The 15,922-nt window shown below is 48.8% G+C and overlaps 1 protein-coding gene across 6 annotated transcripts in view; it reads right to left on the bottom strand.

Moving 5' to 3' along the window:
- Positions 1 to 1,673: 1,673 nt before the first annotated feature.
- The window catches only part of LOC119962943 (gamma-aminobutyric acid receptor subunit alpha-6-like), a 114,912-nt gene continuing 100,663 nt past the window's right edge, over positions 1,674 to 15,922 (bottom strand). For 5 of the 6 annotated variants that reach the window (XM_038791276.1, XM_038791274.1, XM_038791275.1 and 2 more), the window contains exon 10: positions 1,674 to 5,958. In XM_038791276.1, coding sequence (XP_038647204.1) covers positions 5,416 to 5,958 — 543 coding nt within the window. In that variant the 3' untranslated portion in view covers positions 1,674 to 5,415. Of the gene's footprint in view, positions 5,959 to 11,006; positions 11,396 to 15,922 lie in introns of those variants that run through there. The other variant, XM_038791277.1, reaches the window with a different exon arrangement.

Below are 15,922 nucleotides of genomic sequence, written 5' to 3'. Positions count from 1 at the left end.
GGGAATGATACCGGGAAAGAGGCTTGATAATTATATGTAAATGTATGGAAATTAGGTAGGCAATATTGAACATTGGAACATGGGCACTTTGGTCGCCTTTAGTTTTGCGCATACGCGCTGATGATCGTGGGTGCATGCGCAATGTGACTGAATTTTTTTTACATGTTCGCGGCCATTCTAAAGGCCGCTTGCAGTCGGCGTTATTAAAAGCCGGCTTCTGCGCGGGGATTTGCGCGATCGGGAGCGCCACGATGGACGGTTCCGCGACCCTCCCGACACCCGCCCGCGAGTCGCGCCCCCAAGTTTGAAGAACACTGGTCTAAGACAGTTAAAGTGACCACCAGCATATAACCAAGAAGTGGTCTCTGCCCTGGAAGTGTTTGGCAGGACAGGCAGTGGCTGTAGTTGTCCTTGTTATAGGTATACACAATATTTAAAGATGACTTGAAGGCCTCACAGATGGAAAGCCCCTCAATCCTTCCCCACCCTCGGCCCAGGAGTGACTCCCAAATTCGAACACTTCAGACCTCCGACCATGCCCAACCCCCTGGGGGGGGTTCCCACTCCCCACTCTCCCCAAGCGCTGCGGCAGCAGCTCCAGTGCCCTTGGACTGCAAGCCAGAAAATGAAAATGGCTACTCAACTCCTCAGATTCCCATAGCAGCCAGTGCACCAGCTTCAACTTTCTAAAAAGAGTAGCAAAGAACGCTTGTTGATTTCTCACTGGGGAGCTGGTTATTTCCCAGGATTCCATCACATTCGACTTCAATATCGCTAATGAGATTAAAATTGATGCTAATTGGGGTCAATGATATACACAACATATTTGGGCGTGAACTCCCCATTGGGAGCGGACCAGTCAGACAGCACAGTTGTCACGAATCTCGATTTTCGCCTTTCTCAGTATTTAACCGGGGCGTCCAGATCCGCGCCAAGCGCAATGTAGTGGTTAAATCACTCCCTGAGTTAACTTTTTTAGTACGTATTACTTTTCTTCAAAGTTAGACTTTTCTTCAGCAAATGACAAAATCCCTTGAATTAAGTTTTTTTTTAATGGATTTTTAAAGATCTGGCCACGTTGGACCAGGGAGGGAAATTCTCCGACCCCCCTCGCCCGGGGCTGGCGTCAATCCCGCCCCCGCCGTGTCCCGAATGCTCCACCCCCCGAGGGCGGGAATTGCGCCACGCCAGTCGGCGGGCCCCCTGCGGCGATTCTCCGGCCTGCGATGGGCCAAAGTCCAGCCGCTGACAAGCCTTTTCCACCGGCGTGGTTTAAACCACCTCTGGTACCGGCGGGATTGGCGGTGCGGGCGGGCTCCGGGGTCCTGGGGGTGGGGTGCGGGGCAATCTGACCCTGGGGGGTGACCCCACGGTGGCCTGGCCTGTGATCGGGGCCCACCGATCGGCGGGCGGGCCTGTGCCATGGAGGCACTCTTTTTCTTCCGCCCCCGCCATGGCCTTCACCATTGCATGGGCGGAAGAGACCCCCCTGCCCTTCGCATGCACCGGTATGACGTCAGCAGCCGCTGTCGCTCTGGCGCATGCGTGGACTTCCACCGGCCGGCGAAGGCCATTCGGCCCCTGCTGGCGGGGTGCCAAAGGCCGTTCGCGCCGGCCAGTGGAGTGGGAACCACTCCGGTGCGGGCCTAGCCCCTAAAGGTGCGGAGAATTCTGCACCTTTGGGTAGGCCCGACGCTGGAGTGGTTCACGCCACTCCGTCCCGCCGGGACCCCCCGCCGCGCCGGGTAGGGGAGAATCCCGGCCCAGGTTGGTAGATGCTACTTAGGCACTGGCAGTAACTGAAGAATCCTGAGTGTAGCAGGCATATCACCACTCGACAGCGATTTATTTCATCGAGGGACCTAAAACAGGCATGAGGTCCATAATTTACCTGTGTAACATGCCTAGCACCAGTTTTCGGTTGACGGGACGGATAACTTTATTGTGGGTGCAACGTTTTTCAGATGCCCTTGGGCTGCAGTTCACTGGTCCCCAAAATTGAGCATCCTACATGTCTTTATGCCGAAATAAAGAGTGTAATGTATTCCAAATTCTACATTGAATTGGTTCAATGTGCTCCACTTATTCCAAAAATTCTTTGCACTTTCAGTGAAATGAAATATAAATTAAAATGACTGTGCGTGAGGGCCATCTTTTTTGTGCAACTAGCCCATTCAAATTACGAAAATGGGAAAATTAAGCACAGCCTGCCTTCCAAGCTCTTGGTGCTGTGGGCCATCTCAAGCCGATTTTTGTGAAATGTGCGCCTGATGTAGATTGTAATAGAAATTGGGTGTGATCAACTGGTATCCCAATGTTGCAAGTCAGAACAAGTTACTTAATCTTGCAAATCTTTGGTAACACCATGGTTGGAACTGAATGCAGTTTTGACATCTGGACCGGGATTCTACGAGCCCCCCGTGCCGCAATTGCGCCCGTCGCGGGGACGGAGAATGGGACGTCGGACCCGCGACGCCTTTGTGCGATTCTCCGGTGACCAGAGAATCGCCGCCAGCCGCATGCACGCGATCGACGCGGCGCTGGTCAGGGGCCTTTGAAAGAGGCCCCGGGGCAATTCTCTGCAGTCGACCGGCTGCGTTCCCGCCGGCGTGGTTCTCATATGGTTCCACCCGGCGGGAGCTCGCTGTCGTGGCTGCGGTGGCCGTCCTGGTGGGGGACGAGGGGAACAGTCTCCGGGGGAGGGGGGGGCCTCTACGACGGCCAGGCCCACGATCGGGGGCCTCCGACCGGCGGGCATGCGTGATCTGGGGGGGGCCTACCTTCCTCTGCGCTGGCCTGCTGTGTGGGTCCGCCATGGCGCGCGGGGCTGGCACCGCAGGTGGCTGCCACGCGCATGCGTGGACCCACGGCCGGAAGTTCAGGGCCCTGTATCGGCAGCAGGAGCTGTGCAGTGCACGCCGGGGCCCTGCAAGCCCCCTTAAAATTGGAGAATCACTCCGGACTTTTTAGAAAAAAGTCAGGAGTGATTCGTGCCCGTATTCTGGCAGACATTGGGAACATAGCCACGTTATTGGAGAATCCCGGCCCTTATATTCAAATAGTTGATCATGATTTAAATAGAAGAGCAACAATTATAATTCCTAAGAAGTGAAGTGTATAAAATTGAAATAATTTTCATTGAGAAAGCCATCTTGAGGAACAATATGGCCTAGTTCCTTAAAATGCTGAACGGCACCACTAATGACTCATATGGGAACTCTCATTTGAATAATTTTAGAATTATTTTTCAAACCTCGTCTGCTTCATAACCAACCTTTAGTGAGTGGAACATCCATGTTGCACAGTCCACCGAGTTGGGCAAAAAAACATTGGGCTGGATTCTCCCATCGCCAGCATCCTCCGCTTCACTGGCAGTGCACTCACGCCCGCGGAATTTCCCGACGGTGTGGGGGCGCCCACAATGAGAAATCCCATTGGCTGGCTGCTGGGAAAACGGGTGCAGCGGGATGGAGAATCCCGCCCATTGACTCTGGAGCACCCAGCTCTATAGTGGAAAGCCCAAGTTAAAATGGTGGCAGAGCAGAAAGGGGAGCGTAAGACAACCGTCTTGATTTCATAGGGGCAAAACTCTCTTTCCTTGGGCAGAATCTTCTTTAGGAATTGGTGCTCTCGCCTGCTGGTTGGAGAGTCAGCGAGGGACCCACACTGCCCCTTTTCAAGAAGGCCCACAAAGCTACACGCCAATCAGGCAGTGACAAGGCCAGCGGTAGGCCTTCCTCTGTAATTAAGACCCCGGTGAGGATACCTTACTTACCGAGAGCTGCCAACCAAATAGAGGCCAGCAGCTCTTGTGCTCTACAGTGCCACTGTGATGGGTGTAGATGCTGCTGGAAGGACAGGCACAGGAGTCCCAGGATGGCGGAGCAACCCAGGCAACAAGTAAGTAATGTGGAGAGGTATGATGCGTTTTGATGGGTGAGGATCATATTGAGAGGGCTGAAGAAGAAAGGACAGCAGTGTGGTACTCAACAGGCCCCCATATTCTGTTCCCAGTCTCTTGATCAAGCATTGAGTGTCTTTGATCTAGCAAAGCCACACCCTCCCCCCCCCCCCCCCCCATATCCAAAAGGTGACAGGTTAGTCACATGGTTTCAGCTGTCGTGTGCATCACATGGCAACAGGTCCACCTGCAGCTAGGTTGTCATTAATTAGTCACTTAAGGGCCTCCGGCAGAATTTAATTCTGGCAGAGGCAAGAAGGCAGCAGGATTTCAGTACATCCCCATCCGCCTAATTAAATACCCTACCCGTCTCCAAGCTTTGTCACTAGAGAGAGCACAAGGTTCCTACCTTTGTTGCTTCCTGTTTTGGGCTGCAGCATCTCCTTATACTATCATCATGCTGTCCATTTCTCAGGCCATTACCATTCTTGTTTCAAAAAAAGAAGTGGAATTGGCTGTACAGAAATATATAATCAACGAAATAAGCCACTGGACACATGAGAGTCACATGATCACGTCCTAGTGCAGCCTAACATCATAGTGTGGGAGCATCGTGAATTGACGTTGAGTGTGAATACCATGGAAATGTTATCTTTTCCTTGTGGTTTAACTGTTCTGCTTTTGTCAGTTTTTACGTCCTCAAAGGTTGTGTCCCCTCCCTGACACTGGGAGTGAACACAGGTTCACCAAAGATGTTCTAGCCTCACCTTATTTTAGCAATTTCTATTGATGCTTCATAGGCACTTTTCCAACTATTAGAAACACACTCACTTTTTAAAATTTTGTCAGTGTTTCCAAACATACCTTGAAACAAAATATAATTTGAAAATAATAGTTGCTATAAAAATACCAAAAGATAAATTATTTTTCTTTTTTATATTGTGGATAGCCTGAAAAAGAGGACATCGCACCTTAAAATATGTTAACCTGCCACAGAAAATGTAATATTTTGTTGAATGGATCTTCAAGCCGCAGAATTAAAAGTTTCTTTAACTTCACTTGAGTCCAGACATAAAACCAGAAATCAGAAACGCAGTTCTGAAGAAGGTTGTTGCTGGTAACTTGAATTTACCATTTCTCCTTCAGACGATGAAGAACCTGCAGCATATTTCTGTTTTGTTTTCTTAAATAAATATGTTCATCGGGGTGTTTATTCTTTGTGCCACTCCTTTCTTGTCATTGCTGAACACCTTCATATATTGCACTAATTCTTTATTTGAACCTTCGGCAAATTATTATGCCATGGAGGAGGATAACAACAGCAATACAAACTTATCCTCAGCAATAAGCTATGGTAGTTCTATATGTGAGTACAGTTCAATTGAAATCAGCCATCACTGAGAATCCTGCTCTCTGTACACAATAGATTAATAAACCTTAAATGAAACCCCTGCATTATTTCATGGATTATGAATTGTTCTAAAGGATAAAACAACTTTTCTGTGGCAGCAGAATTACAAATCATCTGCTGTTTTTTCCATGGTATCTTTTGAGAGGTAGACTACCCAGTAGACCATGTTAAATGCTCCAAATGTTACCGGAAAAAGTATGCGAGCATATTTGTCAATTTTGCTAGTCCCACTATTTGCAGGTGAAGCTGCAGGAAGGGCTGGGGCAGACACAACAGTGGTGGGTGAAGAATGCTTTGAGGTTTGTCCAAATAGTCTGGAAGGTGGCAGGTTCTGTTCGAGTGCTGCTCCACATTGCTGATGAACCGGAGTGGGTCTCAATGAGGTTAGTGTGGGAGTGCAAGGAGGAGGTGGTGGTGTGCTTCTCATCAATGGTAGTGTAGGGGATGCATGGGTGTGCCCAAATTTACTAGGACTTGGCACAGAAGAAGGAGGCGCAATAGTTGAGAGGGGTACCTGGCCAATTATGGACGGTCTTGGTATCACACCCTTGCTATCATTCCGCAAGTAATCTCTTTGACTGCCAAGAATATCGGTTTGCACCAAGAAGTTCATTCTCTTCCTCAAATTGCCGTTTGAATCAGGGTGCTTTAAGAGAGGGAAAAAGAACATTCCTTCAATAGCAGAAAGTAAAAATTCACATTGCTCGCTAAAAATAATTGCGTGTAATTGATTTTGTGAATCAAACAACAATATATCTCTAAGCTTAATTTTCTTCCGCCGCTCATCAGGTAAAACTATTTAATTACTTTAGAATCTGGATTCCCAACTACAATCTCAAGAGAACCAACTGTTCCAATATCTGTTCAGTTCATTTTCAAAACTAAAAGACTGAAGGCCAGCAGCTGTGGGAATATTGATTTTGATGCCCTGTACCCTGAAGCAAAGCTCATTGTCCCGACAAATGTATTTTACCCAGGAACCATTAGTTTGCATCAGTACGTCACAAAGTAGAACTCCAATCCACAGGTGGCTATAGCAACAAAGGACTAAGCAGAAAAGCTTTGTTTATCCATAGGAAAGGGAAATTTGAGAGCAATTTATTCATATTGATTTTGCATGTCTATTATCCCCATCCAGGTCATCGAAATTGAGTTGCATAATAGGGTTGATTATACTGGGAAGAAGGGAAATTACTCTAAATTGTAAATATATGCAAACTATGTGTAAATTTGTCCAGTAGGAGTCTCAAGGTTACAGAACAGGACTTTCCAAGGTTCAAACTTCAGTTTGCACTGAACTAGTTAATCTCAGCCAGTTGGAGGTATGCAAAATGGCCACAGTTTCCACTCCTGATTGCCAGCCTAAAATTGTACAAAAGTTCAAGGTTTGAAAAGAACATGGCACTGTCTAGTCCATCTTCGAACCATCACAATTTTACCTTTAAGGTAACATTGAGAAGCTGTCAACAAACTGCTCTAAATGACGAGAGACCAAGGCTCTTTCTCTCTATCTCTCGCAGGTATCCAAGCAATATCAGTATGGAGTCAGTGGTCCTGGCTATTCTGCTTATTACAATGCTGGAGGAGCACAGACTTCAGCAGCAATATACGGGGCACCCGGGAAGACATAGCAGCAGGAGACTAGGTAGCCGCAGGGCAGGCTTAGGGGCTGATGACTGCACCTACCAGGGGGCATGAATGCGCAGAAGGAGGCTGAGGATGTAAAGGACCCGAGTGCCCTTCAGGGAGCTATTGGACCAAATGTACCATAGAAGATTCCACCTCACCAAAGAGACTGTGCAGCATCCGTGCCACATCCTTGCCAACTTAGCGCCACATGGCAGCAGAGAACACCCACTCCCTGAGGTTATAAAGGTTACAGCAGCTCTCAATTTTTGCACAACAGGACCATTCCAGGGTTCACGGGTGACCTGTGAGGCATATCACAGATATCCGCTCATAAGAGCATCTGTGAGGTCATGGGTGCACTCTATACAAGGGATTTGGACTTTATTTATTTTGATCTGGACCAGGCACAGCAGGACGAGAGGGTACGGTATCTGGCAATGTAGCTGATCTGCCACAGGTGCAGGAGGTGATCGACTGCACCAATGTCACCCACAGGAATGGGTTTCACTCCCTCAATGTTCAGCTGGTGTGTGACTACCACATGCTATTCATGCACATGTGTGCGCATTTTCCAGGGAGTGTACATGATAGTTACATTCTCGGGCAGTCACAGATCCCTGGTACTTTCAACCGTCACCCCAGGCTGCAGGAATAGCTAGTAGGGGCAAGGGGGTATCCCCTGAGATCCTGGATGCTGATACCAGTGCGGTGGCCATAGACTGCAGCAGAGGTCCAGTACAACGAGGCTCACAGTGACCGCGGTTTGTGATAGAGCAGTGCAGTGGCCTCCTGAAGCTGCGCTTCTGCTGCCTCCACAGGTCTGGTGGGGCCCTCTAGTATGGCCCTCAGAGGATCTCCCACATCGTGGTGGTCTTCTGTGCCCTACATAACCTGCTCTACAGTGGGGCGGTGACCTTCATGAGGAAGACCTCATGAAGCGGCACATGTGCTCGGATGAGGAGGACATTCAGGAAGGGGGCAAGAAAGAGGCTGCTGAAGATACCGAGGATAAAGGCCGAGCGGGGGATGGTGCGCTTGGGCAGCATGCCTAAAGACAATTGCTCCTGTTTTATGGAATAGGACCTGCATGTTATCTGTAATTGAAAATATGGAAAGACATGTCATTTGTAACATGGAATTCTGGCAATACCTGATCTAAGAAACATGAGAGAATGTCGGGGGAAATCCCACAAAGGGTTAACAGTAGCTGCAGGAGATGGCTGTGGAATGCAGATAGCCTTTGTCAAACAGGCTTAGCAAACAAAACAAGCAGGTCTTTCAAGTCACAATTGAGTGAATTTTAGTATACAACTAAAAGCAATGTTTCGCACCTCCTTTTGAAGTTAGAAAAGTTTGAAGTTAGACGGGCCCCACCAGACCTTTTGCAGATGAAAAAGAATGGATAAGGTTTTCAGCTGAATTATGTGACAAATGTTTAAATGTGAGGCAAGTCTTTTAACTCACCACCGATTGAATTTTTAGTAAAAGCTAAAACCTTCATTGAAGTTAAGTAAGCAGATGGAAAAGAATGGATGAGGTTTTCAGTTGGATTAGGTGACAAATGTATAGATGTGAAGTTCTGCTGACATCAGATAAATTAAAGAAAGCTGCAGACAATGTGTCTACGGGAACACATGTTAGACCCAAATTAAAGTCAAAATTATGAGCTGGGGACACAATTTGATCATGATAAAACTATAGAAATGACAGGAATCAAAAGTCACACCACTCTGTGAAAGTCAAAGCATTTGTGAACATCACAAAGGATACAATGTAATCAGAGATCTATGAGCTGAGGCCATCCTCAAAATGAATACTTAGTAGTGTTATAAAAATTCAGATTAAAGGTACCTTTTACAATCCAAGTGAAATAAACGTTACTTTACAATAAAGTCATAAAAACTTAATAACTGTTAGAAAGATATATAAGCCCTGAGAAAGGGGGCGGTAGGCAGAGAAGCAGAGAAGAAACAAGAGAAGCAAGCAGACAAGCTCAGAGTCAGCTCTCATAGCTCGGTCATGGGAAAGGGACAGAGCAAAGCAGCCGAGCTAAAACAGCTAATACAACTGAGAAAGACCAAAAACTAAATAAGAGAGAGAGCCAGCTCTCACAGCTCGGTACATGGGAAAGATAGAGCATAGCAACCGAGCAGAACAGCAAATACATCTGAGGAAGACCAAAAGTTAAAGAAAAGTGATTGTCAAGGTGGACCTGAATATCTCTTTAACCAACCAGGAGAATCCGGAAGCAAGATCTTTTTACTTTTCTGTAAAGACAGTGATTGCATCTTTTAAAAGAAAAAATATAATAATAAAATAACTTAAAAGTTTTAACCTGAAACAGTGGTTATTACAAAGCCTACTTTACTTACTTAGCAATGCAGGACCCAGGATATCGATGCTACTAAGTGATAAGTAGGTAAAATTCTGTGAAGGTATGGGTTATACCGGGGGATAACTTAAAAACGTAGTTTCACCTGAATAGCACCCACCTAAGCCTGCACAGGAGTCAGGGAGTGAGAATCCCTGTTCACCATTTAGAATGCCGGCCCTTTTTGGTATAGGGGGAATTCTAAGAATAGTGGTGAGTTTTTAACTTCATGCCCCCCCCCCCCCCTCCCACCTCCCAGGATGTCGTAACCCCTCTGTGCCCAGAGGATGAATGTTGGAGAGATCTGAATCTTCAGGGTGATGGGGCTGGGGAGTCCTTGAATGCCTGATACCCAGTCAATGCAGGAGGGTGATGATGACTCGCAGTGAGGAATGGTCTGTGATACTCCTCAGCTACTGATTATGTCTGACTCCTGTCAGCCTGCTGCCAGCACGCTGACTCCCCGGCTCATGTCTGAAAAAGGTTCTGCCCTACATTCAATTGTCCCTTTGTTCGAGAGAAGGAATAGAGGCAAGGGTCTAGAGTTCAATAAATCATACCTGAGACCTATAATTGCGAATCAATCATTTTCACTGAGGGCCGAACATTTTTGCGGGCAAGGAGGCCCAGTAAGAACTGTGTCTCGATGGGGATAAGCGCCATGACGCTGGGAGGAGTAAATAACGTGAGGTGCTAACAATAACATTTAACTCAGGAACATGTAAAGACATTACAAGTGCTAATTACCACAACTACCTGTGCCTAACATCACCCATGCCAAGCTGTGCCCCAACAATTTCCAACACTTGCGAACCCTTCCATTATGTCTGGGTGTGTCCCTAGGATGCACATCAGAGGTGGAGGCGGTCTGCTGCCTTCCATGCCCTGTTGCCAGAGATGCCATTGGTAGGTTGGTAGGGGTCCTCTTGCGGGGGGGGGGGGGGGGGGGGGGGGGGGGAGGACCTGGCGGGCCCCGGTCTACATTTGCGTGGCACAGGTATTGCATTATTATGTCATCTTGTTCTGCTCACTGCACCTAAACAGTCTCAGGAAGGGGGATTCATTCAGATTGCCTGGTCACTCCCAGGTTCTTCGGGGTGGAAGGCCCCCAGATGTGCTCCAATGAATCCCCCTCCCTCCGTGGGCCCCTTAGTTACTCCACGGGATGGAGGGGCAGCTGGAGTGAGCACCTAAAACCTCAACGTCATCTGATGCAGCCAGTCCTGGAGGCCCGTCATTGTCTGAACCATGCAGTTGAACCCCTGAGACATGGGGTCAGGAACTGCGCCACGCTTCGGAGTTCTCCTGCACAGATCTGACCTCCTGCCCCAGATTTCCCACTGCGGGTACCACCGATGTAGAATTAGCCTGGGTGACACACATTGCCAAAAACATCTCCTGTGACAGAAGACTTTGGGACTCATCCATTCAGCCTTGCATTCGCAGGAGTGTTGGTAAAAACCCCTCCTGAAATTTGCGGCTCTGCCTTTGCGCCTCCAGCAGCAGAGGGATGAACGTGTTCAAAGGCTCGGCACCTGGCTGGGGCACAGCTGAGTCCTGGGATCCAGAAGATCTCCAACTGTCCAATCCCTGGGATGTTCCTGCCTCCACCTGATGTTCATCAGAAGCTGTGTGATTCACACCAGATAGTGACCCAGAAACCTGCTGCTAGTTTTGTTTACTGAGGCGTATGTCTCTGTGATGGTGGATGGTTCACATGATAGCTGTGATGCTTCATTCATGTCCTCCTCCAAGGTGGTGTTGAAGACGGGTGGTGAGACACTGCTGGTACACGGACCAGGTTTTTCAGGTGATGTTCCTGCAAGACAAGGGACATGGTTTTAGTGCAAGCCTGGTCAAGGGCTTGGACTACAAAGAATTCACTTGAGACTGGTTACCTGAATAAAGGTGTAGTGGCTTCTCACTTTTCCCACGCAAGCCCACCTCGCTCTCGGCACAGGCCCACTCCAGCTCCCACCACTGCAAGCTCCATGGCTCCCTCATTGTATGGAGTCAGGATCCTCGACTCGGTCATCTCACCACCGTTTTTTTTTCACTTGCCGCAGTTGTGGGCGGGTTTTTCCTGCAGGAACATAAATAATGAGAGCTGGACGCCTGGCAGGTCAGAGGTTGATGGCACCAGGCATGTGTGGGCACTATGCCTAAGCAGGGCTGGATTATGATGAGTGCTGAGGGGTTTGAGGATGCTGGTGAGGAGATAGATGCTGGTGCCCTGCGGGGTGGCGGTGTGTGGGATTGGGGTGAAATTCCAGGGTGGGGGAACGTGGTTGCAGAAGAATGGAGTGCAGAGAGGAGACAGGGAGAACACCTTAGCTGATTGGAGTAGGTCATTCATCTTTTTTCTGCTTTGCTCACCTCTCGTCTTTGTCGGGCTTCTGGCAGAATAATAGCAAATGTTGTGGAGACATTTAAATGCACCGCCCCCTTCATTGAAATACTCAGATGACCTCTGGGACAGGCAAATCAGACACTTTGCGCCTCAGGCGCGCTGTTGTTTACGTGGGAAAAAAGTAATTCTTCTAAGAGTAGCACAGTAGTTAGCACTGTTGCTTCACAGCGCCAGGGTCCCAGGTTCGAATCCCGCTTGGGTCACTGTATGTGCGGATTCTGCACGTTCTCCCTGCGCCTGTGTAGGTTTCCTCCAGGTGTTCCAGCTTCCTCCCACAAGTACTGAAAGACGTGCTTTTTTGGTGAATTGGACCATTCTGAATTCTCCCTCTGTGTACCCGAACAGGCATCGCCGAGTGTGGCGACTAGGGGATTTTAACAGTAATTTCATTGCAGTGTTAATGTAAGCCTACCCATGACAATAATAAAGATTATATTATAAAATTGCTGTCTGGTTCGCACCACCAAAGCCAGCTGGAAGCGTTCCGATTTTCTCGCCATAAATGACACTTTGTCATTTTTCTGGAAATTTCTTTTTCTGAATATGCCTTCAAGGAGCAGAGTTCCATCTGAGTAAAGTGAAATAACCATGAGTGGTTAATTATCATTGTTATCATCAGTCTTTCCCAGCATGCATAAGTACTGATCAGCCAACTACATAATCGGAATTTGTCTCTTTATCTTGAAGGAATTTCGGATCCATTTTTGAAAATTATTTGAAGAAAGATTAAAGGTTTAATTTCAAAAGCTTCATTCAATTAAGGATCATATTGGTCCTTTTTGAGTGACGTAAACTGTGTGTTCGTTTGACCTGGAGGAAAAAGACACCCATCCATCATACAACGAATACATTTTTATTCTATTGAAATCAGTGGTACATAAATTGGGTGGATTCTAGCACAGGCAGATGAATAAGCTCTTCCACACTAAAACACAGATAGAAAGATAATATGACTCTACTAACGTGCGAATGAGTGTGTGATTGATTCTAACTTGCTGAAATTGCAAAGATAATGGATTCAAAATTGACTTGCTTCCCAATAAGTTCCAATAAACCTCCCACTGCCATAGAACCTACCACTGGGAAACTGAAGTGCCCACTCTTCAGGCTTTCAACATGCAAATCAGGAACCTGTGACTAACATTGGACTCCCATTACCATTGCAGAATAGAACTGGTTGGAGTGTACTCTTGAATGTACCTTACTGCCTGCAACTAAGTAGCCTTTGAGCTAGTGCATTTGTAGAAGTTTGGCAAAACACATTGGTATGCCCATTGGGTTTGATTTATCTGAAGCCTCTATTTTGATCTTATTGCTGGTCGAATGAAAGGCCATGAGCATGCTCCCTCAATCAGTTATTCAAAAGTGAAATTCAATACCTGTCTGTCTGTCTGTGTGTGTGCCTGTTTAAGTGTGTGTTCCTATGTCTGTTTGTGTGTGTAGTGCACACAAAAATAATGGGCGCGATTCTCCCAGACAGGGAGAAATCGTAAGGCTGGCGTCAAATCCGGGCGGGTTTGACGCCAGCCTCCCCCTCCCCGACTGGGAACCGATTCTGGTCCCCGGTCGGGGCTAGTATGCCGCGGCCGTGAACTCCGGCATCGCGGGCTTAACGAATTTCGTTAAGCCCGCTTGCCAGAGTTTGCGCCGGCTGACGCGTCACATGACGTCAGCCGCGCATGCGCGGATTGGAAGACTCCAACCCGCGCATGCGCGGATGACGTCATCACGCATTTGCGCGAAACCCGCGCATGCGCGGGCCGGGATGCCCCTCAGCGGCCCCGCGAAGTGATACAGCGGGGCGGCGGAAGGACAAAGAGTACACGGGAATCGGACCCGCTGCCTGCGATCGGTGCCCACCGATCGTGGGCCCATGGCCATGGTTGGCAAGATCGGGACTTTACGGCCGTTTTTACGAACGGCCAGACCAGGTGTGTTTGCCATTCGTAAAAACGGCCGTAAAGGGCTTGGAACTCGGCCCATCGGCCAGCTGAGAATCGCTGCTCGCCGTAAAAAAACGGCGGCAGCGATTCGTATCGGGAGTTGGGCGTGGGGGGGGGGGAGAATAGCGGGAGGGCGTCGGACTAGCGTGGCCGTAAAAATTTACGAACCCTGCTATTCTCCGCACCGTCGTGAGTGCGGAGAATTGCGCCCAATGGGTGTGATCCTAAGCTGACTGATCGGGAAACGATATTGGGCGGAGAATAGGTTCAGACGCCAAAATTGCGGCGGACACGTATTTGACACCAAATCGCAATTCGCCGTCACCTCGATAGCGGAATCAGTGTGCACCGGAACGCAAGTACAGTATACACCGTTTGTATATCATTATATCATTTGCAGGCCTGACCGGGTATTCTCTGGGGCCTCTGCAATTCTCCGCTTCCGATGGGCCGAATTCCCGATGGCATGGTTCACTTGTGCTTTGTGGCTGCTGAGGGAGAGAGGGGGTACGGAAAGTGTCCAACATCGTCATAGTTTGTTGAAAGTAGCTTTGCTGGTTGGGGGGGAGGGGATTCTGCCAGAACCAGGGAGAGTAGCGGAGGGTGGCCAGGAGGTGGGGTCTGGGGTCGGTTGGACATTCACAGAACGCCATTGCCACAGCTGGAAAGGCAGCCATGCAGCTCCGCATGCCGCTGACTGCCCACTGTGAATTTAGGGCCATGGGTCGAATAAATGCCCGCAGGCCACCCCCTAGGTGTGCTCTGGCACCAGCTGTCCCATCAGCAGTATGGGGGTGCTCCAGCACAACCAATGCCATCTTTTTGGTTGGGATATGTATGTGTGGGGAGTGTAATGTATATTTGCGGCTGCAGCTTATCAGCCTCCCGAGTGTCAATCATGGACCCGGCAAATCCCGCACCTTTTTTCATTGGAATCGATTGTGTTCCATGTGGCATCGGTGCTAGTCCCTCAAATGTAGTGGAATCGGCCCAGGCACGACAGCAGTTTGGCTGTCGTGAAAGTCCATCAATCCTGCCCCAGTGTCAACACTTAGTCTCAGAAATGGGAAATCCAGCCCAATTACTTTCCTGTTGCAGCTTTTTTTTTGTGTTCAACAAGCTTCAAAGGAGTACAGTGAGCTCAGAAAGTCTCAAATCTCAGTAATTTAAATCAAATAAAATCCAGGCTCTATCCAGACTTTAGAGACAATCCAATCGACATTAAAGTTATTGGAGTATTGTGTACAGTATTAGTCTCCTTATTTAAGGTAATTCCCTAAATACGTTAGAAACAGTTCAGAGGTTTACTAGACTAATATCAAGAATGTGTGGATTGTCTTCTGAGGAAATATTGAACAGGTTGGGCTTGTATCCACTAGAGATTATTCAAGTAAGTGTCATAGAATCATAGTCTACATCACAGAGTCATAGTCTACATCACAGAGTCATAGTCTACATCACAGAGTCATTTCGGTATCCACTGCCAGTGCCCCGGAGAGTCGCTAGAGGACTTCCTGCACAACTTAAAAGCCCTTGCTCGGGACTGCAACTTTCAGGCTGTAACTGCCTCCCAGCATATGGAACTCGCTGTCCATGATGTGTACGTTGCAGGGGTCAGGTCTAACTATGTGCGCCAGTGACTACTCAAAAAGGGTGCCCAGAACTTTGAGGACACGGTAGCGCTAGAAACCACTATGGAGGTAGCGTTTCAAAGTCTCAACTCATTCCCCGCAGACCAAGCGACCCCATCGTGGACCCCCGACCAGCGACTGCCCCAGGCCTGTGCCGCGCGGCCACCCACTCACTATGGAGCGCCAGCGTGCCATTTTTGTGGCCAACCCCAACACCCACGGCAGCACTGCCCGGCCCGCAACGCGACCTGCAGCTGTTGCGGTCGAAAAGGACATTATGCCAAAGTATGCCTGGCAAAATCAAAACCCTCTAACTCCCCCGCAGTCCAGAACAATCGCTCCCCCAACTCGCAGGCCTGCAGGCCCCGCAACATTGCAGCGTGTCTGCCGACTCCACCTGATATGTGCGAGTCATGGGGGCCGCCATCTTGGTCGCCATCTTCCTCACCGCCCGCCATGTGCGATCCACGGGGGTGGCCATCTTGGATGCCATCTTCATCATCGCCCGCCATGTGCGATCAACGGGGGCCTCCATCTTGGCCATCGCCCGATGTTCACCTCGACGACTACGACCTCAGCGGACAGTCATCACGGGACCACTCCAGCACTGCTGATCGAGCCGCCGA

Source organism: Scyliorhinus canicula, chromosome 3, assembly GCF_902713615.1.
Source record: "Scyliorhinus canicula chromosome 3, sScyCan1.1, whole genome shotgun sequence".
NCBI classification, from domain to species: domain Eukaryota; kingdom Metazoa; phylum Chordata; class Chondrichthyes; order Carcharhiniformes; family Scyliorhinidae; genus Scyliorhinus; species Scyliorhinus canicula.
The sequence above is the reverse complement of the archived record's forward strand: the minus strand, read 5'-3'. Positions and strand labels throughout refer to the sequence as shown.